This window comes from Astatotilapia calliptera, chromosome 20 (genome assembly GCF_964374335.1).
Source record: "Astatotilapia calliptera chromosome 20, fAstCal68.1, whole genome shotgun sequence".
Classification (NCBI taxonomy): domain Eukaryota; kingdom Metazoa; phylum Chordata; class Actinopteri; order Cichliformes; family Cichlidae; genus Astatotilapia; species Astatotilapia calliptera.
Window position 1 is genome coordinate 24,386,125 of NC_137441.1, and position 19,003 is coordinate 24,405,127.

General features: G+C 40.6%; 2 protein-coding genes across 3 annotated transcripts in view; both read right to left on the reverse strand.

The window, feature by feature from the left end:
- Positions 1-12,508, reverse strand: part of chchd6a (coiled-coil-helix-coiled-coil-helix domain containing 6a) — a 74,169-nt gene extending 61,661 nt beyond the window's left edge. For both annotated transcript variants that reach the window (XM_026153121.2, XM_026153120.2), the window contains exons 1-4: positions 12,291-12,508; positions 10,589-10,682; positions 9,427-9,541; positions 8,036-8,180 (exon numbers count right to left, since the gene is read on the reverse strand). In XM_026153121.2, the coding sequence (XP_026008906.1) occupies positions 8,036-8,180; positions 9,427-9,541; positions 10,589-10,682; positions 12,291-12,374 (438 nt within the window). In that variant the 5' untranslated portion in view covers positions 12,375-12,508. The remainder of the gene's footprint in view (positions 1-8,035; positions 8,181-9,426; positions 9,542-10,588; positions 10,683-12,290) is intronic.
- A 294-nt stretch (positions 12,509-12,802) lies between these two features.
- LOC113013552 (E3 ubiquitin/ISG15 ligase TRIM25) lies at positions 12,803-17,324 on the reverse strand. The gene is made up of 4 exons (XM_026154558.2): positions 16,543-17,324; positions 15,594-15,733; positions 14,092-14,259; positions 12,803-13,910 (listed from the first exon to the last, which is right to left on the reverse strand). The coding sequence occupies exons 1-4, from the start codon at positions 17,167-17,169 to the stop codon at positions 13,202-13,204; spliced, it is 1,644 nt and encodes a 547-aa protein (XP_026010343.2). The 5' UTR covers positions 17,170-17,324; the 3' UTR covers positions 12,803-13,201.
- Between the last annotated feature and the right edge of the window lie 1,679 nt (positions 17,325-19,003).

The window sequence follows — 19,003 nt, forward strand, 5'->3', positions numbered from 1 at the left end:
TAAGCTCATTCCAAGAGACCAATGTAGGCATTAAACAGAGGATCCTCTGGGTCCTGTGGGTTGCTGCTGTGAGATCTCCATGGACTGAGCATGTTGTGGATACTCTACCAGATTTGGAGATTGTGGGAGTGTGTTGGGCTGCTGACTCATTTTAGTCTCTGCTTTAATCTACACTAAACATGATGACAACATCTGTTTCTTCATCTGCTATATTCTCCAATGCTTTCAACAGATAGTTGTCACTTATGCTGATCTCCCATTTGGTCCTAAAAATTTGCCAACTGCAGCTGAAAAGGGGGACATGAGCAATGGGAGTAAACAGAGACATTACATTTAGGAACATTTAGTGTGCGTGCTCAAACCCACAGAACCTAAAAGTTATAGCAGAGAAAAACTTGGATTTATTGCTCATCATTAAACCAAATTCAGGATCATAGAACTAGAATTAGTGTGTTTATATGCATCTCCTAATCAAAGTACTTTAAGAAGTGCAAGACGTAGCAAATATAGCATCAACTTTGGTATCTTACAAAATGTACAATATAGTCAGTGTCTCCTTATTTTAAAAACTTATGCATTTAAAACTGGCCAGAAAAACTTACAGATACCAACATAGTATCATCTTATTTTTAACAACTCGATATTTGTGTAATGCTTTGTGATATTAGTCTATAAATTATTCAGTTATGCCTAAAAAGATCATAGAAACCCTTTTTAAGGCTAAAATGGGTTTTGTGAAGCAAAGCTCTCTCACCTTTGACCACCAAACTTAAAATCAAGCCTTCTTTTAGTCCAAACAAACGACTCCTCAGCAACGCTTCCAGCGTTAACTGGCATGGTATCAAAACAACTCTCTTTAAGTCACTGAATTCAACGGGGTTACTCTGGTTTAAACTTGAAGCTTAAAGTTTTTAAACCCAGGCATCGCAGAGCATAGATTCTGAACTTTGAAAGATGCATTTGAAGATTTCTTTTCTTTTGAGTATTTAAACATTCTGAAGTTTTTAAAACTTGCAACACTTGCAGACCGAAGTTAATGATACCCTGGCTATTACACTACCATAATAATTAAATCACTGGAGTAAGGCTATAAAATTGGGTTATCCTTCATTATTTTAAAGCACTAAAACCTGACCTTACTCAAAATAAAGAGCACTACCCCACCAGATGAATCTCAGAAGAAATGGATTCAAATATTTTCTACGGTGGCCCTGAGAGGTCAAATGCACTGCAACTTAAGAGAATGCTGCAAAAGCATAAAAGCGCACACAACACATGGAAGATGAATAAAAGGAAAGGAAACTAGAGCGTTTTGGGGACACAATAACGTGACGGAACAGCTACGGAAGTGACAGAAACCAAAAGATTTGAAGGACTGCACAGAGACGCTCAAAACAGGCAGAGGATTCATCAGTGCTGTGAGGGCGAAAAGGATGTAAGGAAATGTGAGTTTATTTAAGATGTACCGTTTATGGTTTAGAACACTGATACATGTCTGCTATTAGCCGTTTAATGTTAGCTTACGTCCACAGCTTTTCAGTCTTGTCGCTGTCTCCTAAAAAACACTACAGCTGTGTTTTGCAGGTTTTGCTTTTTCTTGTGAGGTTTTGTGGCTTTGTTTTCTATTTTTGTTGTGTTGCATTAAACTTTTCTGTTTGCTAGTGTTTTCTTAAATTGCACTGCACCTCTCAGGGCCGCTGCACTTTTCTTTCATATAAAATCTAACTTTTATTAAAGCAAAAATGCCTGACAGTGCTACATCACACAGGAAAAGCCAGATATCTGTGTGTTAGTCAGTTGTAGATACACACAATTCAAACCACACTGACAAAAAAAAGTTGTGCACTGATATTGCAGTAACTGTTCAGAATAGCATGGAAAAAAAGCTAAAGGTGGGAAAATAGTAACACACCACTGTCAGTATTAATGAGGAGTCCAACACAGTGTGCAAGGTGTTGTTTTGATTCGGAGGTTGTAATGCTGCACTTGGATTTTTTTGTTTTTTTAATGACATGTACTAAGAAATTATAATGAAGGATGTTTAGTACACGTGGGTACAAGAGCTCATTCGATTATCAGTATATATGTTTTTGTCCTAAAAACAAAAACCAAACAAAAAATAATGATTTACTTTTAAACTTTAATTGAAAATATAATTTAACCCTTTTTTACATGCAATTTTATGGCTCAAATTTAATGTGTCATCAAAATAAGAAACCAAACATAAAAAAAAACCAAAAACCTCACAAGTATTAAATATGGAGAATGCAAACCTCACTCAGTGACCTGGTGCAAATCTGAATAAGGATAATTGCTTTCTTTGTAAAGATCCAGGAACATCCCTACAGCACGTGAGTCAAAGAGCATCAACAGCTCTATATATATATATGATAGCTTCCTTAAAGACTAAACGAATATGAACATTACAATGAAAAGTGCCCTGGCGCTGTACCACAGGCAATTCTGACAGTAAAAATAATGGCAGACAATAGGACATGTACAAGGAGGGCACAGACAGATTCCATTAGTGTTGGAGGAGCAGGTGGAATAGCATTTGTGACTGGTTTTTCTGGTGACAGAATTTCAAATTTATCTAGTTTTTGTGCATGATGTGCACAGGGACAAAGCAGCAGGCAAAATAAGACAGACAGGCCAACATATGAAATATGGCATATGGTTTTGTTGCCATCTAGTGTCGACTGGAGGAAGTGATTCAAACTGAGTACACCCAGAGTGCATGTAACCAGCTAATACATGGACATTTCCCAGAACAACGCAGTAGTATCTCATTCTCTATGAATTAGATGTGTGCACGTTTATATAAGACAGGCTTTATGTTAATAATAATGTCTCTTAATATTATGTAATCAGGCTTTATTTTGCTTTTATGTCTGAGCTAAAAGCAAATCAAAGCCTGAGAACATCTCCTCATGATGTAAAGATTGCTTGTGTGCCCATTAATTCTCTTCTGTGAAGCCCTGAGGATTTTTTTTTTTTTTTAAACTGGACAGCTGGCCAATGATACCTGATGATGATGAGGACATTTTTCCCTCCCAAACAGAGGTTTCCTGAATAAACAGAAGCCTTAAATAGTTTTAAAAGTGTTATACTGACATGAAAAATTCCCTGCATAATACCCTTTAACCACCTTACATGTTCCCTGTCACATTAAGTCCAAGTAAGATGCAACTGACTCACCTGTGCTTAAAAGGCACGTTTGAAGAATGAGAAAAACAAGGCTGGCATTTTATATTAGCCCAAGCTCAGTCAGAGGAAGTTAAAGGGCAGCTAATAAAATAGTCTTCCTAATTGTTCTGTGAGAGAGAAATTTACCATATGCTAATGTGACTTATAACCTTTTTTTTTATTTTTAAAGGGGGGGTGGGGCTTTCAAGACGCACCAAAAGGCCATTAATACAATATAAAAAGAGAAAATCCCTTTTAGCTCTTTAGTTCAACTTGCTTCTATTCTTTCTATTCTCCCGTTCTCCTCCCCCCCACACACACACTTATTCTGAAATTAATCTGCAGAAGATTTGCTATTAACAAAGACTATTCACAGAGTGTGGCACAGAGTGGGCGAGAGCTTTGGCTTGAAAGATGAGGAAAGGGCCAGAGGAACAGAAGGATCAGGCAGTGCGCTAGGAAGAGCACAAAAGACAGGAGGAAATGAGCGAGGGAGTGAAAGGCACCGGAAAAGAAAGAAGCAGTTAAAGAGCAGACGCCACACATCGCTGACCGGCTCTTTCTTGACGTGTGACTCAGTGCTGCGACCACGCACGAGGACAGCGGGCACTGAGTCACCTGTAGCAACCTTCTCTGCCCACTCCTCACACCTTTGTTCCGACACTCAAGGATAAATCGCGACTCCGTCCATTCGGCACACATTTGCACAGCTCCTCTCTCCTCCTAATCCTCCGCTTTCTAACAATTCTGCAGGTCACCTGCTGCGTCTTCTTTCTGGATCATCATCATGATGATCATCATAAACATTAGTTAAACTAGTAAACTAGTTAAACTTAGTGGTGCTACTTTCAGTCTTCATGCCTTACATCTAAATCTTCATTATTTCAACTTCCACAGGAAGCATTTACTCAGCTGTTTGTTTTTTTTAAACTCTCCCTGCACGTATCCCTCCCCTCTGTATGCAGTGCTGAGGCATCTGTCATTTTCATTCTTGCTCATCATTTCTTTCCGTCTTTGTTCTCCTCCTCGTCCTTCTCCTTCAGATTTCATATTTTCTCTCAACCCCTGCCACCCCTCATCCCTCCTTGTCTAACATCTCCTGATTGTGCGAAATATTTATTCATCTTGTAACCCGCTTTTAAAAATCACACCCTCCTTCTGCAATTCATCCTCCCAATGCGACAAAGAAGCGTTACAAATAGTCCCTCCTTCCTTCTCGTTGACCCATTGTTGCGCTTCCCTTCCACTTCCTTGTGGATCCTTCACGAAATGTTCAATCGCTTGTAAAGGGCTCCTTTTTCGTTCCCTTCTCCTCAGTTCTATTCCGCAGGAAATGCGTGTCATCTTCTCTTTCACTCCCATTCATTCCCGGCTCCTCTTCATTCTTCATCCTAACCCTTCACAAAATGTTCCGTCACTTCTTTTTCATCCTCACATCCTTCTTGCTCCCAATTACTTAGTAAATGCTTAATCAGCTGTCAGCTCCCATTTTGAATCGTCTCATATGTTCAGTCTTCCTCATCCATTTATTTTCCCTTTTCAGGAAATATTGCATAACTGTCACAGCTTTAAACTTTTCCTTGCATAATTAATATGGCTCCCTGCCAAATGTACATTGGTTCTGACCATGGGTGCCAGAGAACTTTGCTGCCAGCTATGTAATCCATCAAAACTCAAAAGTTATTTAGATTTTTATCACTAAAAATAACAAAATATTCACTTTTATTATTATGTTTTTTACTTGTAAACACTCGTCCATCTACACTGTGTACATGTCATGTCTGATGGGATTAGCCTGTTCTGGGTCCTAATGCTCTTTCGCTTCCCAAAAGCAAAAAAGCACAGAGACACCACTGAGATTTAAAAATGATCTAAATCCTTTACACCTAAAAGAATTTGGTAATCACAGCTACAATGTGAGCACAGGTTTTGGTATTACAATGGCAGGAAGAAATAGGACCTTTCATTGGCTTAAATCCTGTTTTAATCAACCACCTAACCTACACGGTGAAATGTCACTTTTAAAGTTTACCCCAAATCCCATCTTTTCCTCCACTGGTTTATCGGAAAAAACAGTGAACATCCAACATCCATGTGCTCTATGCCATGTACCAGTTTTGCTAGTAAAACATAATCCATATTGATTATGAAAGATGGTCACAAATAGGACATTCCCTTAGACTGTGGCTCCTGGTTGAAAGTAAAATCGATTTGGTTTTAAATTTAAAACATTTTTAATAAAGCTTAAACGTACAGTGGTCCTTAGATTTCAAACACACTGCAGCTTAAGAAAACACCAACAAATAGAAAAAGCAACACTTTACTATTGCTATTAGCTGTTTACTGTTAGCTTGTTCGTCACATTGTTGTCTTCCCAAAAACACTGCCGTTGGGTTTTGTGAGTTTGTGGAATTTTTTCTGTTTCCATTGTATTTTCTTCAACTTTCTTTGTGTTTTGTGTGCTTTTGCAGCACTTGATTTGTCTTTTTCAAGTTGCAGTGCATTTGAACTCTCAGGACAGTTTTGTAAATGTGCTATTCAGCCCTGAAATATTTCACATGGCCATCTCCAGTAATTTGGGGCTCAGAAAAATAAAATACTGCAACTTAAATGAGCAATTTTAGTGAAAATTTAGCAAAGTATTGCTGATCCACATAAAAACTATATTTTAAATGCTGAACCGGTACTAAACCTGCATGTCTTTGAATACATACCTCTAGTTTCTTTTTATATGACCTTTTATTGAGATTCTCCAAGAGGTTGGAGATTCACAGAAACCACTCAATTATGGGAAATATGCTATATTATAATAAATAAATCTGCTGGCTGGAGGTGATTAATGGATGATTAATGGATACACCTTAATGGATAAGTTTAGGCAAACTGCTCATACAGTATGCACTAGATATACTCTTTGCTATGTCTGTATTACTGTGATACAAAATATAACATTCTTATAAATGACCAAAGAAAAAAAAAAAAAAACTACCCATGCAAGGGTGCACAGGACAAAGAACTGTGGAAGATGAGTGATCATGCTCTCTGACTCCATAACAGCAAAAAAAATAAAAAATAAAAAATAAAATTTGAGTAAAGAATGTGAGCAAGTCTGCCCACACTTCGTATGCATGTGCATGTAGGTTTTCATAGCACAGAAACAGTAATTACAAGCAGCCCTCAGCATCAGGAGGTCCAGTCCTGCTCAAGCGGTCATTCTGCTCAGCGCATCCCTCCAGCAGCTTTCTATTAGCAGTGGGAGTATGTTGGAGTGGAGATAAGACAGGCGCTACAGCGATGGGGGGGAGGGGGTGTAATAGGAGGGGAAGGGGGAGGAAGAGTTGTATGAAACAGGCACCGGCTGATGTGTACAACAAGACCCCCCCCCCTCAACCTTCCCCACCCATGACTACACGGGCATCTCTGCACCACTCCTATCTCCAGCTCCAGGAAACTCTCAGGGTGCAATTTACCGCTTGCACTACGCTGATAATACCGTCTCCCGGGCAGGAAGGAGAGAGTGATGGGCTGGGATAGAAAAGGAGAGAAAGACAGAGTGAGATAGGGGGTGAGGGCAGGAAAGAAGAAAGAAATGAGGGAGGGAGAACATGGGAAAGAGGAGTAGATAGAAAAAGAACAGGGATGTAATAGGTGAGAAGGGGAGGATAAAAAGGAGGACGAGGAGGAGGCAGGGGGAGTATCATCATGGAAATTGCAAATTCAATCTCAAGAGCCAATTTGCGTCCGTATGAATACTTCGATTTAACCACAGACAAACTCATCAGACTGAGTCACATCTTGACACCACGTCAAACCTATCTCCTCCCACTCAGATTAATCCACTTTTACACAACTTTATCAACAAACTCGTGCAACACCTGACCTCTTCAGTGAACCGAGCTAGGATGACTGCTGACTAAAACTTTAAAGAACTGTACACAGGCAGCAACAGCTCCCTCAATGGGTCACTGGCAGATACTGCAGGGGGAAGCAACATCATATCCCTCACTCACATCATAACCATATTAACAGAAATGATGCACAAAGTTTCTGTAAACATAGAGCGGCAGTCGAAGGAGAGGCAAGGCGTGTTAGGTGTAACAAGAAAAACTAGAAGAGGCAATTAGTTAAGCTGGAGTACAGAGTTATTATTGTTTAAGTATATACAGCAAATGGTCAGCAATGCCCAGAGGGTCATTTCAGGTTGCATTAGGTCATACATAACATATAAGGTTGGCTGTAGGAGTATAGTTTTTTATTTTATGCAAAAAATACTTTTTGATTTTTTATAACTTTGGATGTGATGGCAATTTTTAATTGGATTAAATCTGAATCTCCTACCACTTTGCAAACCCCTCTTGTCTTGCTTTAGACTCCCAAAGCTTTCGTACTGACCGACTTTCAGAGACATCTGTATTAACCCTTGCAGAGAAATTACTTCCTACAGGGTCCTGCCTAGTGCAGTGTGACTGACTAAAGCAGGGGTCCCCAAACCCAGTCCGTGAGGGCCGGTGTCCCTGCAGGTTTTAGATCTCACCCTGGGTCAACACACCTGAATCACATGATTAGTTCATTACCAGGCCTCTGGAGAACTTCAAGACATGCTGAGAAGGTAATTTATCCATTTAAATCAGCTGTGATGGATAAAGGACACATCTGAAACCTGCAGGACACCGGCCCTCGTGGACTGGGATTGGGGACCCCTGGACTAAAGTGTTTTAAATATGAACTTACTTCACTCTTATTTAAACTATCAGTAGCAGCTCAACACGACACATGAAAGAAACAAGAGATTTAAACTTTAATAGAAAACATGTCTGACGCATGCATGGGTGTGTGGGTGTGTATATACCAACTGTTTGGTCCTCTCAGCTTCCAGCCGTGTTTGTTGTCTTTCCCGGCTCGTGGCTTTGGCCATCTCTTCCTTTGCCGCCTCCATTTCTCGCTGTGCCATCTTGGCCCACTCTTCCTTCAGTAACTTCTGTTGTTGTTCATACCTTAAACCATACATATAATGAATATTGCTTACATTAATGGCAAACTGACACATTAAAGTATGTAAGATGGATTACAGATAATCCTCATGACACTTTGAAAGACCAAATTTTTTTGTTTGTTTGTAAAAAGTCTTTATTTTTAATTCAATATAATCTGAAATGAGTGACTGAGCCCATAAAGTCATCGGGAAAGTGTTTACAGAGGTCACAGCTCAGGACCTTTTTCCCATAGCCTTCTATTGAACCAGAAGCCTTTTCACATGGCCTGATGGTAGGTGTTACAAAGAATGGAGGTTTAACGCACACTAATCTTTTATACTGTTTTTCATGGCTTTCCACAGTACAGTCAGATGTTGTATGTATATATTTATGTATGTCCACTAGGGGGCAGTATAGAAACACTTTAAGCTCCCTCCATAGAATATTAGAAACATGCATTGTAGGGTAGCATCAAACTTATCAGGAGTTTAGTTCATTCATTAGACATGAATCAGAATGCTGACATGAAATAAGAATTACCTCCTTTTATCCATTTTCAAATGAACAAAATTACTATTAATGAAGGTCCTTATCAAACATGATTTATCCTGTGCAACACAGTTTAACCCGGGTCTCAAATGTCAAGTGATACCTGAGTTTAGCTTATAAATAGCAAAGGCCATGACAGCTAAAATAATTTGTGAAACTACTTTATATAGACACACTGGTAACCAATATTGAACTAGCAAGCTTGCATCTTGCAAAAATCAAACCTCTTTGGATACAAAAACAGCTTCCATCAAAACAGAGACATGTTGTACAATCGCACAACCCAGAATGGAAAAAGGAGCTTGATAATTTTTACAGGTATTTATTTATGCATTTACTTAACTTGACTTAATATGAAACCATGCATGATGCCCTGCAGGTTAAATTAGTCAGGACTCTTTTAGAAGAAGCTCTCGATTTAAAGGCTCTCTGAAATGATAAGCATCAGATCATATTTCTGAAACCTTCACAGTGTTGCATATTATCCTGTTACAGCTCATTTTAGTTTTTTTGATTGAGCCTTCAAAAAAAAATGTGGCACACCTTCCACATTTTTTGTTCTCTTTCCAACGCAAACAGAAACACAACCTTGTGATTTATAACAAATCACAAAAAACCTTTTGCTCCAATATGCAGCAATTCTATTTGCAATGCATTCAAATGGTCACCAGGCAGAAATCTTAACTAAAATCTGTATCCTGAATTTCCTTTAACTCACCTCCTCTGATCTTCCTTGCTGAAGGAGGCCGATTTGCTGGAGTGCGAACTGGGTTGTGCGCGCTGCTGTGGGCCTTGCTGAGATTGAGAGCCTGAGCTGGCACTGTGAGAGGAGGCTGAACAAAGACAACAAATGTTCAAAGGAAAAAAGATTATCACACAAGGTAAAAACAACTTTGGCACTTTTGTGGCTTACAGCTTTACTGTCAAAATAGGGACTAATGCACATGTATAATTAATACTATATAATCAAACATTGTAATCTTTCTTAAGAAAAAAAATGTTTGTATGAACTAAAAGATTTTTCATGGCTCAAAATTTACTTTAGGTCAGACATTTAGTTGATAGTGAATCTGTGTTTTCTTAATAGAAGTGTAAAACCCTATACATTTTCTGGCAATGTTTGACAATTTGATAAGCAACAGTCGATTTCAGTAAATTAAATTCCACTAAAGAAAAAGAAAAATAGTGATTTTTTTTTTTCTTTAAACGAGGACACCACAACGTTTCCCTGGCTGCCAAAATCATTTCCCGCTCTCAGTTTATTCTGACACAGGTGTCCAGTTAGAATAGAATTCAACTTTATTGTCATTGCACATGTCACAGGTACAAGGCAACGAAATGCAGTTTGCATCCATCCAGAAGTACTTTAGCCATGATATAGATATATTACAATATATATATTAGCAATAATATAGATATGTAAGTATAAAGTTAAAAAGTTAAAAAGCTTAGTTAAAAAGCTCAGGCAACACATTTTTTTTCTTAAAAAAATATTTTCTCAGCTGATGTGATACTGCATTTACAGATGAGACTCGAGAACCAGTTCCAAATTGTCCACTTCCCTTGAATTGTATGTGTCAAAGTTTATCAAGTTCTCACACAATGTTGGCACACTGTACTTGCAACTGCACATAGCAGAACAATGACGCCTAATTCACAGCGGGTGAGGTTTTTTCACACCTCAGTTCCAGTCAGTGTGTTCACACAGAGATAATAAAACGGTTAATATTGGGACTCAGTGAAACCTACTCCCACAAAGAGAGAGAGAGAGAATAAACTGTCAGCAATCAAAAGGGGAATAATTAAAACAAACTGGCTTCTAAGCAAACTTGATAAGTGCAGAGGCACCAATAGAATCTAATCTCAAAAATGATCACTACCTGTGTTTGTTTGAGGGCTTGAGGCAGGTGATGACGTGCGGTCTGGGGCAATGTTGGCAACTCCTCTCATTCTTTGCAGAACATCTTCTGACAGCTGGACAAACAGAGTCAACAAAGCATATAATATACACGACGTGTTTTATTTATTTCATAGAAAAAAAAACATTTGTGTAATCCTTCAGATAAAAAAACAACAACAACAAAAAAGCATGAGCCTCTTAAACATGCCATTAATAGAGGATCACTGAACCTCTATTGTATGTGTATCTGTATGTGTGTGTGTGTGTCTTTGTGTATCCAGGGAAGTCCTTAAGCACTACTACCCCAAAAACCACAGGAGGGAGCACTGACTCACTGTTTCTATGAGTCACACTGAATGTGCAACCAAGGCAAGCTCTCTTCTTACAGACATTTTCACAAAAGATTTTAAAAGCACTTTGGGTGCTCAGAGTAGAAAAGCACTACATAAAAACTGTTTTTACATTTACAAACCTGCTAACCCCATTGCATTCCACCACAACGTATTAATTTCCAGTCGTTGTTTTTGCAGGATCTGAGGGTGTCTTCATTTCCTCATAATGTCAGGATATTTGGAGGCACACACCCACACCAGCTGACTTTCTGTATGTGTGCGCATGCAAGAAGTTTAACTGTGGTAAATTTTAATTTACCACTTAATCATGCACACCAACAGGCTAAAGGTGAAATGAGTACACATCTGCATCATTATGACAATGCAAGAATCTCCACAAACGAGTTCAGAAAAGAAATAAACATGGAGGTGTATGATTATCTAACTGATTTTGTCAGCGCTTGACAGGTGACCGAAAGCTCAGCAAAACTAGACATGCCTATACCCTGTTGAAATCATTTCTATTTGTTGTTTTGTTCATTATCGTTTCCTGTTTTAGAAGACGACAATTTAGTTATATATGCAACTGCATTAGTGTTTCATTGGTTTCACTTGCATACACTAACTCGCTCTACTTGGTTGTGTTAAAAGTATAAGCTTTCTATATGTCCAACAGCACGTGAAAGCAACACTGTAAAGAGGCGTCAACTCCACACCAAACCTCGTTTGAAATCTGCTCATTTCAAGCCATCCACTTTTAGTTAAACATATGCTCAGTTAAACCAACATGTTAGGCAGTTATGACATTTATACGAGTCTCCCCGTTTTTCTTTGATACACACTTACTGTGCAGCAGACATGTTCACGTAGGATAACAGCGAACTTTAACGTTTCAATGCAAACTAAATGTGTTATTGTGTTAACGTTGTTAGCAAATGCCAGCGACTAGGTAACAGCTAAAAGGTTTAATTTCGGGCAATTAGTTTTCCTGCTAAGTAGGCAATGTATATGCCGAATTTACCTTAAGGTGCTAAAGTTTTCTATATTTCTTAGAGCATCTGCCACGTATATTCTTTTACTTGTAAACAAGGAACATTACTATTTTCACCTTATTACGAATGGAGTTTGGGGTAACAACATTTTTTTTTTACATATTTCAGCTCTTTCAACAACCTGTCCCACCCTCTTCCTACCTTTGTACCTCCTCATTTTAGCAGTGACACTCTACCGGTCGTAGACTGATAGCTTGAACAAAGCAACAACTTAATTTGACAATAGCCAGTCAGCGCTAAACGAGACATTAAAGTAATGCTAACATGGCTTCTCAAGTGCTAGCTAAATTAGCATTACCTTGACTCCACGGAGAATTCTGACCCTGTCCTCATCGTCAACACCGAAGGACACTTTTCTTGTTGTACTCTCTCCCGAACCCATGCTTCTGCTGCAAACGCACAGCTTTCGTGGTGAGAAAAATGTTTATAATATGAAATAATGTTGCTGTCCTGCCCAATGACAGAATGTGAGACAGAAGGGATAGGGTTGCCAGGTTCTTCGTGAACCATCCTCCTCTTGCACATGTGTAAAGGTCAGATCGTGTGTTGGAAATGATAACATTGCGTGTGAATACGAAATTGTTAATAAGAAATTATTACATGTGTGTTCTGGGGGAAGTCAGATTAAATGCAAATTGCTTAATCGCTTAAAAAAAAAAACAAGGATTTACAGGCACACCTGGCAACTCCAGGGTCATAGTTGAATGGCTGAAATATCAACAGCCAATCAAAGGCTATATACGGCATAGAGTATTTCTATGCACCCGTAAAAGTATTGAGACAAAGAAAGTTGGTCACAAGACACACAGAAACATTGCCAGATAAGTTTATTTATAGAATAAACACAAAACATGTCTCGGTTTATGCCTAAATGTCAGCGTCTGCGCACAGCAGTGTTTACTGTATGGGGAGCAAACACAACATTCAACACGTTCCAATAACATTTACAAAACACACAAAATGGAAACATGATCTTGTGACATAAATGTTTATGCCTCAAGATCTCACAAAAGTAGTAGGCGCCTGTATTGATAAATCTACTCTATTAAAACACCCAAAACATGAATAACACATTTTTGTAAACAATCTCATGTGATTGTAATGCTAAATTTATACAATGCAAGGCAGCAGACGTATTGCGGGTTTTTGTGTTAGCTGGAAGGCAGTTCACTTGGCTGACTACCCAAGCAATTTCTATGCAGGATGTATTCACATCCCACTGCTCAGTGTGATCCAGGAGTCTGGTGTGTTTGAAAGTATACTGAATACCGGGTAAACAGGCTCTTTAAACACAGCCTTTAAGGTGTGGAGATGTTCCCTGCGCCCTTTGGTGCTGTGGAACGTCAAAGTTCCCCCCTCGTAATCCAGTGCAACCTCAATCTTGACCGGTGGTGTGGTCACTTCCTTAAGGACCACATTTGAGGAGCACTGGCACACTGTCAGCTTGCCGTTTTTCCACTGCAGCCTCCAGGACACAGTGTTGTGCCCCAGACGGCTGTGGTCACCACGGCGAGGAATGCTCTTGTAGCACACGCCCAATGACCACATGCTATTGGGTCCCACTTCTACAACCCATACATGCTCGCCGCCAGAGAAACCCTGGCTGCACAGGATCTGAGGTGCACTCGTGAAACGCTCGGGGTGCTCCGGGTACGACTGCTTGTTGGAGCTGTATTTGACTGTGCGCAGATCGTTGGACACCAGCAGGTTGGGGTGGGCGGTGAAGATGCTGAAGGTGAGTTCCAGTGGGTTGAGGAGGATATGAAGAGAATCCATGAGGCGGGTCATTTCTGTGCAGAAGTCTTGGGTTTTGAGACCTCCCTGCAGGCACATATTATTGAGTGGAGCCTTTGAGGGGATGTTGGAGGAAATGGCACTGGTGACAACATGTCTCAGCTTTTGTTCAATCTGCATGAACCTGGAGAGCAAAGGATTTATTATTACTTACTCAACTCATCTAGCCATATGCCATGGGTAATAAACAATTAAATGTCGGTTTATCAGTAAGAATACTGCATCACTTTCACTTTTCTTTTCATTTTTACATTGTTCTATATATTTCTTCTTTTTAATTGTAATAGCAGGGCAGATTTCTGTACCTGTGTATAAAGATGCATGTGTCCGTCTCATTGAGGACCTCTGTGGCACTCTTTTGGGCCTCCATCAGCTGCTGCTGCTGCTCCTCAAGTGCACTCACGCCTAGCTGCCAGCTTTTGCGGCGCTGTCCTCTCTCCTCCTCCAAGAGCAAAAGCAGGCGATCCCTGTACCTGTATCACAGCACACAAGTGAAGCGGACTGGTCATTTTTATTCCTTTTATTATCGTGATGTTACTAAACAGAGTCAGGTAGATCGATTCATCACTGTGTCTGCTTTAAAGTTGTACATGCATCCATTGCGTCCATACAATGAGAAATAATCACAAAGCTCAGAAAATATTCAACAATCTAAGTTATAATCTGTGCTAATTAGATAAGGTTAGCCAGCTAGCCAAATGGTTTTTTAAAAATCAAACAAAAAAGCGAAACAGATAGCATCTGATTATGTATGTGAGTTGTTTTTGTTTTTGTTCTTTTAATAAATACCTGGTACTGAGAAAATGCCTGTGAGATGAAACTGGCTGAAATGCTGCTGGTAGACTACCTAAATGATAAGAAATGTGCTAGGAGGCACACCCAGAAGTTCCTGAACTTCCAGAAAGTTCCAACCCTCAGCATGAACGTCCATATATTAATTTGGACAACCTATGACATAATAAACTCCTCCAACAGTCCCTTGGCCCTGGGGAAATTGCTGCTATGCATGCTCAATATTTTTATTTAACTTAACGTACAACTAGCTCACACACAGCCTCACTAATGTGACTGAGCTCTACATTTCAGTCTTACTTCCTTCCAAAGATATACCTTCTTGAATGTTTTCTTGAAACTTACTAAAGTATTAGGGTGTTACAGACACCCTTGAATCTGCACCACAAAACAGACGCTGGTAGGCCTAAAATGCAGATGAACTGCATTAATTACATACATGCTTACTACATTCTTTGAGGGGTCGAAGTTTTGGTCTGTATTTTTATTTGCTGCTGAAAATATGAAGCACATCCTGTCAGAGAGAAGCTCCTGAAGAAACTGTTCTACCACCTCTGAAATATGCATTCTGGGTTTTCCACACCTTTTTAAAGCCAATATCATTTGTCATCTTGCTGTTTGAAAACATACTGTGCACGAACACTGGCTGACTTTTAAAGCATTTGGGAAAAAAAGATAATTCCTGTTCTTTATTGAGAATTCATTCCATCTATTTTTACATTGTGATGGTTGTAGAGTTTAACGTTTAACCACAAAAATCAAATGAAAACCTGCAAACATTTTTATCAAGTGCTTTAAAGTCAAAGATTCGTGAGGATATTCTATCAGAACAGGGTGTGTTTGGTTTTATGAGAGATTGTTGAGCGTGCGTTCATACCTCATATAGTTCAGACTGTAATTGGGGAAATGTGTTTTCAAAGCCTTTAAGTCCATCTTTGGTCACTGCATTTGCTTAATTACACCACCTGCTACTTTTTAAGGCAGTGTTACTAGCAGCAAATGTGCAGCAGGTTACCTGTCCACCAGAGCACCTATGCTGTCCATGACTGTCACAGCCTTGCTGACCATTTTTTCTCCTACAGCTTCAGAGGTTCCCTGATCCTCTGCTGTCTTCTGCAGGAGTCCCTCTGTCAGCTGCAGTCTGCTAGAAATGACCTGCAAACACACATGTAATATGTTTTAAGATCTTTTGAGTTTCACACGACAGGATTCTTTCTATTGTGTATAAGCATAAAAGATTTCGGATCTGGAAAAACTGGGTGCCCTTTTCTCGTAAGTGCTTTCGGAAAACAAGTAGAGAAAACAGATCTATATATACATATATATAGTACTGTAAATGTTTTCTGTAATGTTAAGTAATATATGATCATATTCCATCAAAGTTTGATCATTTTCTGGTCCAAAATATTAAATTCAACGGTCTGACTTTGCACTTTTGAATTGTATGTATAGCACGAAACTGTGCACTCCCTTAGATTCTGCCAAAGGTCATCAGGTTATTCCTATCAGACAGATTTGTTTTGCATTCCAGATCTTCACCACTCCTCAAAAATGGCAGTGAGTCACTGAGGTGCCAAGCCCTTAATTTATACGTGAAACAAGTTCAGTTCCCATGTCTATGTCCCATGTGCATAGAGCATAGTCTTTTAAACATTGTTCCAAAATTATATTACAGGATTTTCAGGTTTTGACATTTCTCAACAGTAAGTTCCCTGATGGGATTCACATATTTTTATAACATGAATTATGCATTTGTATAACTTGAATATTTTATTCATGAGTCTACAAGCCCTGTCTGAGCACTACTTTCACTTTTGTGCATGCTCAGCTGACCCAGATATGCCCACATTTTGTAGGTTATCAATTTATTTATTAATACATATATAATAACCCCCCTTCCTAATATATAATGCTACAATATAACAGTAGGTAAAATGTTAAAATGTTAATGCAGTCAAAAGTACCTTATTTCGGGCCTCCAGCGCTCGTCTCATCTCCTCTTCAGCTACGCTAAAGATGAGAACGTCGTGGCTCTCGTGATGACCCTCTACGACGCACGTGGTGCACAGAGACATCATGTCGTTGGAACAAAAGTACTCAAGGGGACGCTGGTGGATGGCACAGGCCTTCACTCTCAGCTCCGTCGTGGGCTCCACCACGGGGTGGGTCCTGAACAACTCCTTCTCGTGGTGTTTCTGAAGGTGTCTGGAGCAGAGAGACACCTCACACTTCAGGCAGGTCTTCACGGCGGGCGACTGCTCATCTATGCACTGATCGCAGAAAACCTCCATTTTGGTATCCACGCAGTCGGCTTGCATGTTCAGCAGCAGCGCGGTGGCCTTGTAGTTCTCAATGATGCTGCGAAGTTTGAAATTTATCTGCAGGTTATCCGTGCCAGGATACTCCTCACGACATTCTGGGCAGCGCGGCAGGATTTTGCCAGTCTTATCCGTGCTGTCAATAGTTTTGCGGATACAGAATAGACAGTAGTTGTGCCCACAGGGGAGAGCCACCGGGTCCAAGTAGAGCTGAAGGCAGATGGGACAGCTCAGCTCGTAGGCTAGCTGGTCCTCTGGCTTTGACAGCGACATGATCCGAGGTGGTGAGACGGGTAGCTGCTTTTGTTCGTGCTTAGTTTCTCTTCTTTTGTCAGGTCTTCTAAATACCTTTGACTAATCTTACTTAATTTCTCGTTTCTTATCACTTCTTCTCAACCGTCAAGCTGTCAGGTGAGTCTATACAGAACAGGCCAGAAGGGCAGTTAGTGCATACTTATCCGACCAGGAGGAGGTGTATCCACAAATGTTTGCAGGACAACATTCCGTTCTTAGACACCTTGTTTGCTGTGCTGCCAGGAACTGACACCATCATACTGGCTGCTGTTGACGGTTAAAATATTTCTGACAAATCATCAGAACCTGTTTTAGGAAAGAGGTATGAGGATGCTGAATGCTGCTGGAAACCATAAAGCATGAATTTTGGTTAAATAATACTTAATATGTGCAAAAGAAAATCCATTTTGGGGAATTGAATGCTTTCAGTTTCTTTAAAAAGTTCCACAACCAATAAAGAGTATCACCAAGCTGAAGGGAGAATTGTGGCTTTGTCTGGCAGTAGCTCAGTTTTGTTTCAGTTTTGTTGGGCTGGGAGGAGGAGTTGGCCGTCCCATTGGGGTCTGGAATGTGGGGCCTCCCTGCTGCTGCGGAGTCGGGGCGGTCTGCTTCTCTCCACCCCAGGGAAGAGGGTAACACCACCTGGGTCTGGGTGCAGTTTCCCCCTCCAGGGGCAAGGGTACCTAGATCTGGGGCTTAGGGTATGCTTGGGGAGTGTACAGTGTCTATTTATGTCTGTCTCCACGTTGGGTGAGTGTTGAGTAATTGCATATGAGAGCATGAAGGTGGGAATGGATGTTTGTATCTGTGTGTGCCTGTTTGTCTGTGTCTATATGTCAGGTCGGGTATCAGACGCCACCTCTGTAGGGACATCTCAGGCCCTCCAATGTATGGAGGCCTATCTCCCCCACCATTCCCCCTTCCATTGGCAGACGCCCTCAGACATCGGTGCATTGGTGGTTCTTTGTGTCCGGGGATGGGCGTCCAGGTACACACCGGCTCACTCCTGGTGGCTGCTTGTCGGGGCCTGGAGCCTGGGGCTCGCTCGGGCCCTTTCGGGGGGTGGGGTGCCCTCGGCCTCTGGGCCTGGGGCTCGGTCACTCCGGCACAGCTGGCTGCCGGCGGAGCTCACGGGCACGTCACTGCAACTCCCCCTGGCCTCTGCTCCGCGGCTGCTGAGTGACCTCTCATCTGGGACTCTCCTCAGCTCTTTCTGGGAGAGTGGCACGGCTGCCCCTCTGTTGGTCTTCCTTGGTCTCTTGTGTTCTGGGGGTCTCTGGATGTCTGGAGCCAGGATCTCCTCTATACCTGCTTCATGTGCTGGAGGACGGGGCTATGGCTCCCCACACCCTCTAGCAGATCATTACATGAAGTAACCTTTTGAATACAAGTGCGCTCATGCTCACAGGTGTACACACGGGTGCTCACACAAACAAACTAAACCTTTTTTGGCTCCTACCTCAAAACACACTGTGCGCTGTTGATCTTATGTGCTGCACAATAATATTCAATATTTAGTATTTACTGTTATATTCACATAGATTATTGTGATGATGTTGTTTATTATATTGCTCTCTTTTTTTGCTTGTTTTCTCTTTTTTCTTTCTCACCAGGTGATTGACATATGTATTTTTTGTCTGTTTTGTTTTGATTGTTTTGGTTTTATGCCCTTTATCACTGTTCCTCTTCCCCGCTGTTTTTCTTTCCCTCTTTCTTTCTCCCTTTTCTTTCTCCCAGTCATGTCTATCCCGTGTTTAGCAAGTGAAAATATATTGGTAAAGAAAACCCATTGGGCATCTTTCTTGGCCTTTAG

Bases quoted from the DNA above. Each gene is read 5' to 3' on its own strand.
- LOC113013552 (XM_026154558.2), bottom strand. From the start codon at position 17,169: ATGTCGCTGTCAAAGCCAGAGGACCAGCTAGCCTACGAGCTGAGCTGT. The intron at 14,260-15,593 runs GTAACCTGCTGC...GCTGTGATACAG, and splicing joins ATAGGTGCTCTGGTGGACAG to GTACAGGGATCGCCTGCTTT. The intron at 13,911-14,091 runs GTACAGAAATCT...TTTGCTCTCCAG, and splicing joins ACATGCATCTTTATACACAG to GTTCATGCAGATTGAACAAA.